General features: G+C 39.2%; 1 protein-coding gene across 5 annotated transcripts in view; it reads left to right on the top strand.

Annotated features, from left to right (window-relative positions):
* The window catches only part of PREP (prolyl endopeptidase), a 166,554-nt gene that overhangs the window by 49,268 nt on the left and 100,500 nt on the right, over positions 1–16,786 (top strand). For 4 of the 5 annotated variants that reach the window (XM_077162524.1, XM_077162523.1, XM_077162522.1 and 1 more), the window contains 2 exons: positions 14,297–14,430; positions 15,902–16,032. In XM_077162524.1, the coding sequence (XP_077018639.1) occupies positions 14,297–14,430; positions 15,902–16,032 (265 nt within the window). Of the gene's footprint in view, positions 1–6,640; positions 6,742–14,296; positions 14,431–15,901; positions 16,033–16,786 lie in introns of those variants that run through there. The other variant, XM_077162525.1, reaches the window with a different exon arrangement.

Below are 16,786 nucleotides of genomic sequence, written 5' to 3'. Positions count from 1 at the left end.
TTTCTGGTGGTCTCTGAAGGCTTGGGGGTAAACAGGGAACATCTCTGTGGGTATTACTTTCATTGTACCTTCTGATGAATCTTCCATCGGGAGACAGCAAGGAGGAATGGGATGTTTGCCAGATGAGACTAGAAGTCAGAAGATACAGATTGTCAAACTTGGTCTTCCATTTTCTTGGATGACCATAGCAAGCTACCTAGCCCAGGCCTCAACTTCATCTATGAATGAGTAAAATCATATTCAGCTCTTCTAGCTCCAAGGTTGTAATTACATCCAAGTGAGGAAATGCATGTGAAAATTCATGGTACACACATGGCATGGCTCTGTGCAAAGATGGTACAGTTTGGGTACTGGTGCTTAAATCTATAGGGACACGGGCATCTAATTCTAGTCCTTTCAGAGAACGCTTCACTTTAAAGTCACGCCTTCCTTTATTTCTATCCACATACTAGAACTTCTCCTTTGAATTCTGACTTTTGTTTTGTTTTTGTTTTTTCCAGAAAAAGATATATTCTGAACATAGCATTTCAGTGAAACTGTAGCATCTAAGTGGTTTCATTGTTCTAAAGTGCAATGATTTAACTAGGCCAGTGATCACTTTAAAGCCATCTGGTAGCGTCCCTTTTAAATGGTTGCCTTGTGAACCTCACTGGGAAAACTGGCTGTGAAATGGCTTTCCATCATTAATTCATTTTTCATGCAAGGACCTGGATTGAGAATTACTACTGGAGGCTGTGCCTTCTCTAGGGGAAGTGGGAAAGGCTTTAACTAAATATATTACCATGGAATGGCGTAGCCTCTAGAACTTCTAAGGTCTTAAATGTCTCACACCTCTGATGAAAATGTTCAGCCTAATTATAGTTTGTGGTCATACTTCTCATAAATCCATAATTGACGGTTGGTCTCAAGGGAATGACTTCCTTTTAATAATCTGGTTGGGATAAATGTCAAAAAGTATGAGGAAGTTGTGGGGACCAGACCGCCCCTCTTTTCTTTTTATCTTACACGAAAGTTAAAGTTTTAAAATACAGACTGTATTATTTTTTACTTTGTGTATTGATTTATCTAAGTTTCAACGAGATCAGTTTCATCATGTTTTTAATTGGATTTTGATCATTTTCAGTTGTTTTAATTTTTTTTAATCCTTGCTGTATGGACTGTTGCTGACTTTCAGAGCCGGAGAACGAAATCTAAGTCTCAGGTGTCACACTGATACGGAAGGTTCTAGCAAACTACTAGGTTACATAAAGAACAAGGCATTTCAGAATTTAAAGATAATAGTTAAAGCTTACATTCTGAGCTTTAATTTTTATAAGCATTTTTAAATGAAGCTACTTTCAGGAAGAAAAACATTTGACAGTTGTTTTATTTTAAGAAACCATAGCAAGGTCTTGTTCTGTTTCATTTTTACACATTTACCAGAGTTATGTTAATTAACAGATAAAATATAATATATGTTCATTTGTTCTGCTTTTCTTTTAAAGTTTTTCTTTGGTACAGATGGAGCTCTGGCCTATAGCTGACCACATATACTTTTAGAGAAGTATTAGAACGAAGCAGCACAGCTGATAATTTGGCTGTCTCTATTATCTGTAGCTTTTTAAGAATAACTAAAACTGTAACTAATAACATCCTACCATTTCTTAACATCATACAGATTAGTATCAGGATAGTGAGAACATTGTCAGGTTTTTAGGAATTTTATGCTATCTAATATTATTTTACCTCTATAAATTTAATGAGTAACAAGATAGCAAATCTCTTTTAACCACTAATACTTTCCAAATACCTCCTATGCAATAGGTTAAACTATTTCAGCATCTTACTTACACAAGGTAAAATTAAATTATTTGTAATAGTTTTCCCCTGAACAGTGAGAAGATTTGTCTTCTGAAATAAAGGAGGAGAAGGCTAGGAAGATTATTCTGATGTAAGATCTTTGTTTTGTAAATAGAATGCTCGGATGATTAAGAAAAATATTTCCTTAAAAACTTTACATTAAGAGCAGACTAACAATCCACGTTATTTTAACAGAGAGAAAACTTAAGTTTAGTTTTGTATGAATACCGAGTTTAACGCAAAGGCTTTCTCTTTTTGAAATATATGATAAACATACAAAATCCACAAAGCTTTTGAACCTGCGTACTTCCTTCCAATAACAAGATTCATGAAGGGGAGAAAAGACAGTGATACTACAAAATAATGGAAGAAGAAAGAAATTTATGCTTGGGTTTGGAACACAGCTAGGCATTTATATACTTTATACTCAGAATACACAAATGATTATTTACAATATGCCTAAAATCTCTCAGTCTAATTCAGCACTACTTTCAAAGGTCAGAAAAGCCCCAAATTTGAAATATAATCAGCTTTTTTTTTTTATGTTTAAGGGGTTTACATCCAGAAAAAACTCAGATTTTTTTCTCAACATTGTTTCCAAATGCTAAATAATACCAGGAATTTCAGTTTACAAAATAACACCAATTTACAAAACTAAGCTAAGATTTCTAAAAACTTGTTCAGAGTTTAAGTGTCATCTCTTCTGTGAGGACTTCTTAGCTCATTCTTTATCTTTCTGCTTTTTAAATTCATCCAGCATTTTTATTCCTTCATTAAGACTGTATTGCACTATGCCCTGGTACAAGTATATTTTAACTAGAATATAAACTCTTTGAAGCTAAGACTTACGTCTTTTCTATTCATGACAGCATTTATTCACAGCAGAATACTGACTGACGTTAACAAAGCCACTACAAATTCAAATTCTTCCACATACAGAGGTAACAAATGGCCAAGTAACCAAAAGCCAGATTCTTTGAAATCCAGGTAATCATGATTCTAAAAAGCCCATTTATATTTCTTACTAAACTTAACTGATTTCTTAAATGGAATATGTTTGAAGCATTAGCATATTCTTATTTTATTGTACTTTATATAAGTGTTATTATTACCAGGTACATTGTTCAGTTCATGGGAACTTAACTTATTTAGTTAGACTAATTTATTTTATCAGTACATTTGTATAAATTTCGGGAGAACATACCCAAGCAAAATGAAATCACATTTGTCCAATTCAAAATTTATCATAAAATTCCTTTTAGCAGATGTTGAAAAAAAATCTGTTTTCATAATACCTTAAAATACAAACAATTTTAAAAGTACAATGACTGGGACACGGTGGCTCAGCAGGTAAGAATGCTTACCTGCCATGCCCGAGGACCCGGGTTCGATTCCTGGTGCCTGCCCATGTAATAGAAAAAAAAAAAAAACAAAACAGAAAAAAGTACAATGACTGTCAGGTTCTGGAAGATACACTGCAATTGTTTAATTTGTCCCAAGCCTAAATCCAGGAAAACTTTTCCATATCTCTCAAAGACCTTTCATCTTACTAAAGTTTGGTGGTTAGATTTTATTCAGTTACTCCTATCCCAAGGCTATTTATATTTTAATAATGATCTGATTACTACTTTTATGCTTACCATTTCTAATCTCCAGGCCCAGTTAAAAAAAGAATTCTAAACCATACCTCGCCGTATCTTTCTGTGCCTCACCCTTCCCATAACTAATTTAGGTGGTTGGGCCTTAGACGGACAGAAAGATATCAGGCTTGTTGAGTTTGGATTTGAAAGTTTTAGGTGAGGACTGTGGAATTTTGAGAGTTCCTGTGCCCTTCTTTTAACTATTTCCACTTACTAGGTTTATTTTACCAAAAACTATGACCAAGACAATTGGAAAAGGTCTTTGCCTTTTCCAGACACAGCCCTTTGGCACTTTTTTTGCTACCCTAGGGAATTTCTAGGAGCAGTTTCTTTCTAATGTCCAGGTTTATTTACAGTAATTACAAAACTAAGGGTTTTTGAATGTTGCTGCTCAGAGAGTTTTTCCTGTTTTCTCTTTTACTTCAGAAGTACCAATTTATATATTTGTATCAGGCACGTAATTATTTCTAAACAGTTCAAATAGAGCTCTTAAAGAATTTTCTTATTATTTTGCTATTACCATTCAGAGGTATGAGAATATACATTGAAAATACAGAGAGATACAAATAGAAAATTAGTTATACAAAAAAACAGAAACACAGAAATTTTTTTTGGAGGGACAAATAAAGGATTAATATATTATCTCATTTCAGTTTCACCTTTTTGCAGAACAATTCTAACTGTAATATCTTTAACTATAATGGTAGTATTTTCATTTTAAATCATATTGAGGCCAGATTATGTTGAAGAAATGAAGCCTTTTTTTATAGACTCGTAACCAAAATCTTTTCAATTTTCAATACAGCCCATATGTTCCCTTTTTAAAAGAGTTTCTGTGATCAGTAACCAATTAGGAACGTTTGATCAATACGAATGCAGGAACATACCGGTCAACAAATTTAAAAAGATATTTAACACATATTTATGTAACACACCAACTAATAACTAGACTGAACATACCAACTAACAAACAGGCATTAAGTGTTTAACATACCAATTAACAATTTTAGCAAGCATCAACTCTTACTGTATGCAGGTAACGTACCAGCTAACATTAAATAGGCCTACTTAATTTTATTAAACACCAGTTGATTGTTGGATTAGGTCAGGGCTTCAAACCCTGTGCAGTATGGTACCCCAAATCAGAAGGTATAGAGGTCAGAGCAAAGGGTATTTTTCTGGAAGCGTGACCCTGGCTTAAGTCAAGGGGACTTGAACTGCCTATTTACTCCCCGATCCACTTTTGCTCTAATGAGCCACTCACTCAATCAGATGTCCAGACATGAGAAACTGGAGTTGGTTTCTCTCTTTGAAGCTTTTCAAGGTGCCAGAAGTCTCTGGAGTACCAGCAGAACAGAGAAACCCCAGTTGCCAAACCTCTAGGCAAAATTCAGTCCAGAGGCCACAAAAGGCTCGATTACCTGGCTTACCTGCTCTGCTGGAGGTCCAGAGATTTGGGCATCCATCCTGGAGGGTCGCCAAATTGTTACCGGACAAAGACCATGGATTCTTTTGCCCAGTGCTCTCATAACCAATCCCTGAGACACCAGCGTTTCAAGAGAGAAAGTTTATTATTAGGTACATAGTAGGAAGCAGATCGCCTAGTGGCCCAAAATCTGTCTCCCAGACCACCCCTCTTTTCTAAGCACCACTTTTCCCTTTTTTTTTCTACTTCTCTCTTGCTTTCTGTATCCAGTAGATCCAAGTAACAGAAATTGATTCCTTCTAAGTTAAACAAATAGGGAATTAATTACAGTGGTGTGAGGGCAGCTCTTGGGATGGACTAAAGGGCCAGGCTGAGAGCAGACAGGAGCCAGGTAATTCTAGGCCTTTGGCAGGAGTTTCCACTTTTCACCTTGCACTGCTAGTGGCACTTCTAATTTCTGATTGTACAACCCTCTGTCACGTGTTTAGGAGATTGAGTGCCAGCAAAGGGAGTCTTGACTGGCCAAGCTGTTGGCGTGTGTTTCCCTCTTGGCAGTGACAGAGGTTTGGTTGATGCCCCAGAGACTGTCTCTGGCTACTGTTATGGCAGCACAGCTACCTGGAGTTACTATCTCCCTAAGAAGGGGAGAGAGAATGGGTACTGACTATCCAAAACGCCCACTGTGGTTTTATTCTCTTTATTTCCCCATATGTGCTTCTTTCTCCTTTTTCCCTTCCCTAAGTTTGCCTGTGTACCCACTGCGTCAAGTAATAGGTTAAGTGAGGGGATATGTTCTCATAAACAAGACAGATGTGGTTTCTGCCCGTGGAATTTACATTTTCTTGGGGAGGGAGAATCTGGGCAAGCCATTTAACCTTTACGTTGCTGGAGGTCAGGGCCCAAGAGCAGGCTGAGACATCTTGGGTAGAGGCTGGGACTTAGCTCCATCTGTTTACTACCAGGGAAGGCCCCATTTTAGAAAAGAAGATAAACCATTGATGATATGTTGAAGTACTTGTCTACATTTAACATTGAGGATTTCTTTGTCAACAGTTACTCAGCTTTGGTTTCAATCATCTACAGTTTTCCTCTGAGAAATCCTGACATCAGATACGGTATCTTTGGGAAAACAGGTGTTAAAGAACTAACAGCTAGAGAACTAAAATAACTCAGAGTTCTCCAAAGCTTCCCTACCGTCCTGGCTCTCTTCATACTTCGGTATGAAGTTGCCGCCCCATTCTGCCATATCCAGAGAGAAAGCTCATGGTCATAAAAAACACCTGGAGCCCTTGTTAATAAAAGTTCTCAGGCTCCACTTGCAGAACATCTGAGTGTCTGTTTCCCAAGCACCACAGGTAATTCTTAGCAACTGGGAGTTTTGGGAAAACTTCTCTAGTGAATGAATATAACAGCTTTAATTTGTATGGGGCCCAGTTTCAGTGAGCTAAAGTTCTGATAGATGCCTCAGCGTTTATAAATTGGTACAGTAGTTGTGGTTCTGCTTTTTTTCTTTGGGGGAAATTGAGGCATGCGTCATCATAAAGATTTCTGGGACTCTTCTGTATAATCCTGTGTGGTGCTCTGACCATTTAATCCAGTTTTTTATGTAATCCATATGCATGATTCTCTGGAACTCTAGTTCTGCCTCTGTGAAATCTCTCAGACCTTCCTCCTCATTTCCATTCCTGCTGACACTTCCTTGGCTCAGGAATGCATTGGTCACTGAGCTAGACTTTCAGGCACTTTTAACTTGTCTCCCTTCTTTCGGCCTCTCTATCCAGTCGCCTCCATAACTAATGGGACCCCTTTGGAGATCTTGGAACCTGTTTATTCATGGTAAGGCAATACTGTATAGTCAGTTATATAAGCAGTTTTCAAGTTAGAAGTCAGATTTGAATCTTAGCTTACCAGTTTTTCTAGATGTTTGGCATTGATCGTGTTTTTTGACCTCTCTAAACTTCGATTTTCTGATTTGTAATGTGATGAAAACCATCTTACATGGTTGTAAAATTAAGTAGCATTGCTTTTGAATCCTTCTTAAGCACAATGAGTGCTTAAGAAATGCTAGCCATTGAACTTATTATTGAACAGTTTAGCATGAAAATTACCTGCTTCTTGAGATTTTGAAAGGCTTCATCTTTAGAGCTATCTAGGACAATTTCTTTTTTGCAACTAATTCTTCAATTCTTTTGCCCCGATTTCTTTCATGGTTATTGTTCTATTTAGACATTCTTTCTTTATAGATCTTAAAATTTATTAGCATGGGGTTATGTATAGTATGCTTTTATAGTGACTTTAATCTTCCTGTCAGTGATTTTGTTTTTTTATCATTTCTAATTTTGATTATCTGTAATTTTTCTTCTTTCCTTGATTTGTTTAGCCAGAATTTTAGTTGAATGTGTGCTTTTTTTTTCTTTTATAGAAGCATTTCTAGAATTTGCATCATACTGTAGAATTTTTCTGGTTCATTCCTTTTTTATCAAATTTTAAAACTTCTTGATTTGAAGGTGTAGTTTGATTTCACTCCTTGTCATTCAACAATAAAACACCTGCAGGAAAGATACCTCTTTGAGGTTTCCCCAGCTAGCCTTTGGGCAGTCTTCTGGTCAGCTCCTCCTCTTTCCAGCCTGCTCATGTTCAGCCTACTTCACCTCTTTGCTCAGCAAACTGAAGAAGAGCTGTATTAGTCAGAACTCGTGATTGGTGGTGCCTACAACTCAACTCAAACTAACTCATGTAAAAGAAGGACTTGGTTGCCTCACATAGGTAAAGTCCAGGCTGTATATGTGCCTTCACAGTCAAATCCAGGTGCACGCTTGATATTCTTGGGAAGCTGTCTTTTTTCATCTCTTAGGTCATCTGCTTTTCTCCTTTGAATTTAGTTTTCCAGCAGCTTCTCCCATACGATCGGGAAAGGTGGGTCTGACCTTTTTGGTACTTTATAGCCTGGAATCTCCAGTGTCATCTCGAGCTTTGAAAAAGTATCTGCTTGCCTTTCTTGGATTCGCAGCTACTTTGTTGACTATTGCCTATGGCTAAAAATCAATGGAAAGATACCACTTATGGAAATCATCAGGTTTACTTTTATTAAGAAGGTTGGAAGGGAGTTTGCATAGTTAGAGTACGGACGGAGGTATCAGTAATATTATCTATGACTGAGGGAGGTATAAGCTATACTTATTCCCAGAGTCCTCACTGGGAAGCAATAAAATCTGAGAGAGGGTAACCCCAAACTTTCTGAACTATAACTGTCACTTTCCAGACCGAGTCTTTTTATTTAGATACAACTCCCCCCTCACCTGGGCCAGATATGCCTCATCAGTCGCAGTGTCATTGCTGTTTGTCTTTCAGGCTATACCACTCCCAGGCACCCACTCTCAGCCTCCTAAGCTGACGTAGCCTGTTCCAGGTGCAGTCCTGCAGAGCTGCACAGCTCAGTTACCCTGATGCCTGAGAGTCATGCTAACAGGTCCTTAGACGAGCCAGAGGCTCCATCCCACCCTGGATCTGGGGGGAGAAGGGAAGATGGAAGGGAAATTCTGATTCCAGCCAGTGTCACCTACCTACCCCTACCCCTTTCTGTCAGTGACACCTCCCAAAAGGACCAAAAAGAAACAGATGTCAACTCCCAACAGGTTTGTCACATCCTATAAATAACTTCCAATAGTTTTTGATGCATCCTATGAATTTTCAGGGGGTGATTTGTCTTGCTTTTCTTATTTCCTAAATATTCTTGTCTTCATTTGGATTTACACATTGATACAAGAGTTACTCAGGGAAAGGTATGTGTATGTGTTTGATTTCTCCATGGTTGGGTTTTTGGTTGGGTTTGGATTTGAGATGCAAATCATATCTGTCCTCTCCAGGCTTCTGGTCAGTAGGGCAGGCACCAGAGAACTGAGGCAAAGGGGGTTAAGGTTTTATAGATTTGAGAACCAGGCTTGGATCTAAGGTAAAAGGTGGATTCTCTTTTATGAGTAACAATAACTAGCTCAATCTGGTTTACCCAGACAAGACTGGCAGGCGTCTGACTGGGCTTCTAGAAGCTTCCACCCGATCAGGTGCACATGCAGGCATATGAGTACAATTCTTTAGTTTCCGCCAAGCAGCCACTCTTTGCTGGGAAATGTATTTGAATTAAAATCTAAACTCTTGATCCTCTTTGGAGGCTCAGTTTCATGTATCATTAATAGACTCTCATGTTTCAGTCATTTTAATAACACCTGCCTGAAGTGTCACTCTGGATGCTGAAACCTCTTTAAAAAGAAAGAGAATTTGAATTCTCCCCACCCTGCTTCTTATCATCATTGTAATTCCTCCAGTGGTTTTTATTTTTCTTTACCTTTACCTCTCTTTTCCCTTTGTCCAAAATCTGTTCTAATTTTTAGGCCAAGAAGCCAGAGCTGGTAAATCCATAAATGACCAAAAAAGTATGTTCTGTGGTAAAATATTAGAAATATTATTGGCATTCTGTAGCAACCGGATTCAACAAAGCCTCCCTACAGAAAATTTACCACCCACTTTCGTGAAAAGAATTTTCTCAAGTTATTAAGATATGTGTTATGAAAGAACTTGAGACTTTTAGGAATTTGAACACTGTTGGTTTTGCATCTAGATATTTGACTTAGAAGGGTGCAGTCTTTCAGTATTGCTCTCTTTAAAGTAATTGACTAACATTTATGAGGTGGGAGGTGACAGCATGGGATGTCTGTTAATCCTAGAATTATTTAGTAGCATTATTAGGCCTGGTATTATGTTTTTATGAACGTTTTAAATGAGGTGCACCAGTGTATGTGTTTTAGTGTGAGATAGATTCCGCTGTGTTAGTTGTGATTGTGCCATGAGAAATCTAGTAGAAGCAAAGCAAAATAGAAAAACAATTAGAGGATGCAATTCTGCCTTGTTATATAAAGATAGTGAACTGGGCAATGTTTTGAGTAAACTGTAACCCTTGGGCCCACCACGGCCCTCCTAGAGCCAGGATGAGACCTCGGTGACGTCTTCATGCGAATATAATACGCATCAGGATTGTGGAAGCGAAGTTTTCAAAGGAAACTCCTAAGGAGGCTAACCCAACTGAAAGGGAGAGACAAGCCCAAACCCCCAGCATGCTGGAGTCCCAGCCTGGGAACCCCAAGCAGCTAGGGGACATAGTGAAGCTCTGCTGGGAAATGGCCATCAAATCTGCAGACTTTTGCACACACCGTGCCTGTTTTCTCTGACTCCATTCCCATTACCGCAGACATGTCGGGCCCCGGTGAGAACCCAGCCTCGCCCCAGGTGTGCGGATTCCAGCCCCTGCCGCCTGGTGAAGCCCCGGCCGCTGCAGTGCCGGCAGTTACCAGCTTTGCTTTGTTCTTCACAAGTTCCCTTCCACAGCCCACTGCTTCCTTTACCATGTTCTCCCTGCAGCCACCACTCTGCTTCTCTCTTCCTTCTTCTTTAAAGAAAGAGTAGCACATGTTCGCGGTCTCCATTTCCTCACCTCACCTCGGCCCCACTCCTGTCTGATGTTTGGCCCAGCACAGCGCCATATCCTTCTTCACAAAGGCACCCCTAATTCATGTGTTTCTAAAGCCATGCTCTTTCTTTATTCTCATCTCCCCTGCTTCTTAGTGCCGTCTTATGCACAAGCATTTGACACCGTTTTCTTTCTCTTTCTAGAAACGTTTCTTACCTGGCTCCTCTGATACCACCCATTTCTGGTGTCTGTCTTGCATCCCTGGCCTCCTTGTCAGGCTTCTTTCCACTTTTCTGTTCAACCCAGTACTAGTTTTCCAGTGCTGTTTAACAGATTACCACACACTTAGTGGCTTAAAACGACACACATGTCCTGTCTCACAGTTTCTGTGGGTACAGCTTAGCAAGGTCTACAGAAAATTTAAATTTTGGACAAAATAAACATCTCTTCCTTCAGTTTCACACAGAAGGTGAAATTTTAGAATATAGACACTATCATCCTTTACCCTGTATTCTGATTTACCTTAATCCCAACCAGATCGGCTTCGTTCTTATCTCTAATTGAAGCCTGATCTATTTAGCAGTTGCTGTATGGAGTAATGCTGATTTTCAAGCTGTAAAACTCTAGTTGTCAACAGATACCCAAAGTTCCAGGGAAATACCAGGTTATACACATTGAGCACAGCATCTGAGAATTTAGAGATGACACTTAAAACTCAGGGATAAATGTGACTGCTGTAACAGCTTACGATGTGGGACCTAGTTTTCTTATAAGTATTTTCTAAATGTGACATCATCCCTTGCCTGGATCACTAACCTCCCTGCCTCTACTTTTGCTCCCCTAATCTCCATTCTCTGCCTTTTAAAAAGATAAGTCACATTACATAATTGTCTCCTTATCCAGCCATCACTTACTTGTACTGAGAATAAAGATTCAAGCTTCCTATCTGTCCACCTGGGGTTCCAGCCAGATTTTCCAACCTCAGCTGATGCAGCTTTCTCACTCTTCTCCAGCCATGCTGACCTCTTCGTTCTTCTTTATACTTGCGGAGCTCCTGCCCCTGCCCGGCCCCTGTGCTGGCAGTCTTCTTTGCCTGGAATCTTCTCCCTTGATGTTTGCATGGCTGCTCCCTCTCAGCTCTCCGGCTTCAGGTGAAAACCTCAGAAGGACCCTTCCTTGACCAGCCTTCTTAAAGTGTGTGTGTCCTCTATCCTGATGCCTTCCAAGATCTATGGCGAATGACCAGTTTTTAAAATTTCTACACCAGCATGGATTGATATTTTTGTGAAATGTGACAAAAACATCATGGCAATGTGAAATTGCCGTAAAGGTTTGAAACCCTGGGCTCTCGGTTTTTGTATTTGTCTCATCAGGGGCTGGTAGCAAACAGTTTGGGGACCAGCACCTGTTGGCAGATGCTACCTTGAGTGGCAGCACTGCTCCAGCCAATCATCCTGTGCCAGTACGAATCTCTCTCTGCAATACTGTTTTTGTTTTTGGCTTCCCCCTGGAAGCTGCACAGGGGGCAGGGAACATCCTCACCCCGCTAACCACAGTGCCATAGTCAGTGACTAATACATATTAGGTTCTTAGTAAATCTGCTTTGATGCTCTAGTCACCTGGCTTGCCTGTCCTGCTCAGTCCAAGCTGGAGGAAGTCAGAACTCTCCTTCCTTCCCCAGGCTGCCCCACTCTTCTTCCCCAGGTGAATCCACTTTCTCACTCCATCCAATACCAGGCATGGAGTCATCCCTCAGTCAATGTGGCAATGATTAGGATAAAGTAATTTCCACTTCAGTGCTACTGCCACCCCACTGCATAACCTTGAACAGGTATGACGTTCCCACCGTTTCCATATCTGGGAAGTGGGTGAGGTGTTACCTTCAACCCCAAAAGGGGGTCTGGCTCATTTTCCCAATCTTTGGTCTCCAAAATGCAGCCTCTGGATAGCTTCTAGATGTGTGTCAATTTTGCAACTAAAAATCAAAAGCCAATTTCCCCATTGACACTCTTTTTAACTTTTAGGTAGAGTGCAGTCAGCAAACTTTTTTCCTGTAAATGGCCTGTATAATGAAACATTTCAGGTTTCGCAAGCTTCATAGGTCTATGTTGGGGTTTCTCCCCTCCACACACACCCACCCACCATGGTTTAAAAATGTGAAAACTATTTTTAGTTTGAGGAGCTTAGGAAAACAGGTCAGGGTGAAGTTGACCAAGCCTTAGGGAAAGACAGTTGGAACTGTATTTCTGTGGGACTCAATACATTTTATTTTCCCTTCTAATGAAATAAGAAATGTGACTCATGCCAGTTTTATTTTCACAAATTGGTACTCTTGCAAAGAAATACTGTTCATCATTGTCTTTATATTTTATACTCTTGCTTGCTTCTTCTCAAGTGGGTTATAAATATTAATGAGCTGTAGAACAGCTTTCTCGTCAGCACAAAATCAGAGTTTGCCAGAGCAGGGTGGGAGGCTGGTGAGTAGGGGAGGCCAAAGCATACGACAGCTTACCCATTTGAAAACCAGTCTTTAAACTGTTGAGCTGTGTTCCAGACGCCGAGAGTCTCAAATATGATTGTATAAAGATATCACATTTACAGTGTGACTGTGTGATTGGGAGAACCTTGTGTCTGATGCTCCTTATATCCAGGGTATGGATAGATGAGTTAAAAATATGGATAAGAATAAATAAATAAATAATAGGGGGAAGAGGGTAAAATAAATTGGGTAGGTGGAGATGCTAGTGGTCAGTGAGAGGGAGGGGTGAGGGGTATGATGTATGAACTTTTTCTCTTTTCTTTTTATATCTTTTTCTGGAGTGATGCAAATGTTCTAAAAAAGAATGGTCATGGGGATGACTAGACAGCTGTGTGATGATACTGTGAGCCATCGGTTGTGCACCATTACAGAAAGTATGCGTATAAGATTTTTCTCAATAAAAAAATTTTTTTTATAGTTCTTTACTTCATACTCTTAGCTCTTGATGATATAGCCAGAAGCAGACTGTGACAGCAATGCATCTTTATCTGCCTTTCAAATTTATTATGTTCTTCATTTCCTGACATTTTCTCTGGGAATTCACCATTATATACATAATCTGATTAAATCTTTGATTGAATTTAGAGCTGATACACTTACTCTTTTACTTCCTGCTAGTAGCCAGATGTGAATTACTATGAGGCCAAGTTTGTCTTACTGCTTTGTTATAAATAGCTTATGTTTGGGTACAACAACTGATCTTTCATTAAAAACTGCCCCTTTCCCTGCCTTTGCTGCTAAGACCTCCTGACTCCTTGCAAGCTCTTATCCTTCCTGAGCAACTGCTCTTGATATTCTTATTCATTGCCACCCCTGTTCCAATACTACTTTTTATATTCATTAGTTCACAGATTTAGCAGAATTTTCTGAATTGATGTTGACAAAGTGATTGATCTTAGAAAAATAAAAAACACATAGATAAAATAGTACCTAGGTATTTCTAACTTTATTTTCTTTGAGCCTGACATCTTTTGGGCTCACCGGCTGCTGGTTAAGAAGCCTGGAACCTCAGCACTGTTTGTATGTAAGTTACTGCACTGTGAGATCAGAAGGATTTACATGTGTTTATCAAAAGTATAGATTTGGGAGCTCTTCCATTTCCTGATCTCTGCCACAAACTAACTGTGTGATGGGCAGATTTTAGCCACTCTGTGCCTCAGTTTCCCCATCTTTAAAGTTGGGCTAATAAAATAAGCTTCTCCTAAGGTTATTCTCAGTTTTAAATGAATCGATACTTGCCTAGTGCATAGTTAGTGCCACGTGAACATTAGCTGTTATTTATTGAGGGAAAGTATGCTTTTCCTGATACATATTGATGGATAACATTCATACGTGAAAACATGGAAAATGTTATATTTGACTTGCTCTGTCCATTTTAATGTTCTCCACAGGCTTTCGTGGAGGCCCAGAACAAGATCACTGTGCCGTTTCTTGAGCAGTGTCCTGTCCGAGGTTTATACAAGGAGAGAATGACTGAACTGTACGACTATCCCAAGTATAGTTGTCACTTCAAGAAAGGAAAACGGTATGTGAGTGTACTTTCACGTACTTGTCTTTTTACTGTTTTAATGGGAAGCTTTCTTATATTATACAAATTCTAGCTAATTTAGTTATAAAATTGATTCATTACAAGGGGCGCAAGGGTAGTTCAGTGGTAGAGTTCTTGTCTGCGATGCAGGAGACCGAAGTACCATTCCCGGCCCACATACTTCCCAAAAAACAAACAAGCAAACAAACAAATGAAAAACCAACCAAAGAAAAATTCAGCAAATGGTGCTGCAATAAGGGGATACTCACATGAAAAAAGAATGAACGTGACCCCAGTCATGTAGCATACCAAAAAAAAAAAAAGAAATTGATTCATTCCATTTTTTTTTTGCTTAAATATGAGAGTATTTTTTAGTTTATTGGCTAGTATCCAAATTCTTAAAATAAATGTTCAGAAATATAATGGAGTGATAGAGCCTATGAAGAAATCTAGCTCTGAAGGATATCAAGATAGGATGATTCATAGATAGCTGTAGAGATTTGTTTGTTTCTCATATTGGTTATCTTTGGTTTACACTACTTGAAAATGTTTCAGTATGTGCAGTATCTGCCATCCAAGAATGGGAATGGACAGGAAGTGACTTGTACGGATTCACCTCTTAGCTTAATGCCCACTTAACATTTTTTTCTTTCTTTTAGACAATTTCTTTGAAGCTACTGTGACTAATTTCCTTTAGACTTTCATAGATTTCCTAATACAAGGATAGGCAAACTACAGGCTGTAGGCCAAACTCTCCTCACTGCCTGGTTTTTGTGCAGTTTTTTGTTTGTTTGTTTGTTACTTTTGAAAATAATTTTTAATGAGAGATTTGAGATTGTTGTCATGAACTTTACTTTTTAACATCAGATTTTCTATTTGAAAAGACTGCATATAATTCTTTATTTTTCTTTCGTTGCCTGACTTTATAGGAACACAGCTATGACCATTCATTTACCTGTTGTCCATGGCTACTTTCCTGCTACAAAGGCAGAATTGAGTAATTGGGACAGAAACCATATGGCCTGCAAAGCCTAACATATTTGCAGCCTGGCTCTTTGCTGAGAAAGTTTGTTGACCTCTTGCTCTAGCAACCTGGAAAGGGATGGGAATCATCAGCAGTTCACATCAGAAAATTTGCTCTCTTGGTTTTTAGAAGAAAAAGTTACTGCTTTATTTGATTATCAGTTTTAATTTTAGAAAATAAAGCTATCTTTATTTGTCTTTATTTAAAGCTAATGTGCATAATTACAATAAATTATTCAAAGACAGGAGACAGATCCAGTAGCAAACTCTGAGTGCCTTGCTGCGGGCAGGTAGTGGGACCTGACCTTCCACCAAGTCGCTGTCCGGGCCTGGTTGCATCATTGTGTGGCTTTTTTCCCGCTTTCTTTTAGTTTATATATGTTTGGTTTTACTCCACAAATAAAAAAAAAACCACAGCTAACTTAAGACCATCTCTGTCCCCCAGGTATTTTTATTTTTACAATACAGGTTTGCAGAACCAACGAGTGTTATATGTACAGGATTCCTTAGAGGGTGAGGCCAAAGTGTTCCTTGACCCCAACATACTATCTGATGATGGCACGGTGGCGCTCCGAGGTGAGTGTTTCACACCTGTGGTCTGTCCCCAGGCCCTCACTCGCAGCTCCGCACTTGCTGACCACCACGTCCGAAACCTCTGAAATGCCAGGCACGATGTGGGCTGTGTCGTAAAACAGATGCGCACGCAAAGTCAGGAAAGTTAAGTTCTGCGCGGTGTGTTTAGAACACATGAATAGTCACATCCCTCTTCCAGTCAGATGGCGTGAAGCAGAACTGGAGAATAATTCACATTAGATCCGGATTTGCTTCTAAGGCTTCTGAGATCTTGAAGTATCATCATCATTTCCTATAATATCCCTGAGACCTATCTGTGGCTGGAAAAAAAAAATCCTCTTCTAAAAGATAGTTAAGCTGTACAAAGAATGTTCCAATTGTAGATGTAAAACAGGGAAGAATGCTTATGAGAACTGTTTTTCCTAGAAAAAAGAAAAAAGTGATCAGAGGTTTAAAATCTAGTTAATTTGTCCGTATGTTACGATTAAAAGCACAAAGCAGAAACAGTCCTGTAGAAATTGGGTAACTGGCTACCTTGTCCAGTGAGGATGCAGATTTAAAAGTTGAATAAGTTTTGCCTGCAGTTGCCATACGTGTCCTAAATAACTGTCCCTAAGTAACCTCCTCTGCAGGCCATGGAGAAGATCACTCGAGGTTGTGCCATAAGCATCAATCTAGGGCAAGACAATAGGTGATTCTCTAGTTTTGTGGTTCTTGATAATACCCTGAATGTAATTAGGGAATCTGGGTCAGCATT

The sequence above is a fragment of the Tamandua tetradactyla genome, chromosome 5 (genome assembly GCF_023851605.1).
Source record: "Tamandua tetradactyla isolate mTamTet1 chromosome 5, mTamTet1.pri, whole genome shotgun sequence".
Taxonomy (NCBI): domain Eukaryota; kingdom Metazoa; phylum Chordata; class Mammalia; order Pilosa; family Myrmecophagidae; genus Tamandua; species Tamandua tetradactyla.
Note: the sequence above shows the minus strand (reverse complement) of the source record. Positions and strands in the feature narration are given on the sequence as shown.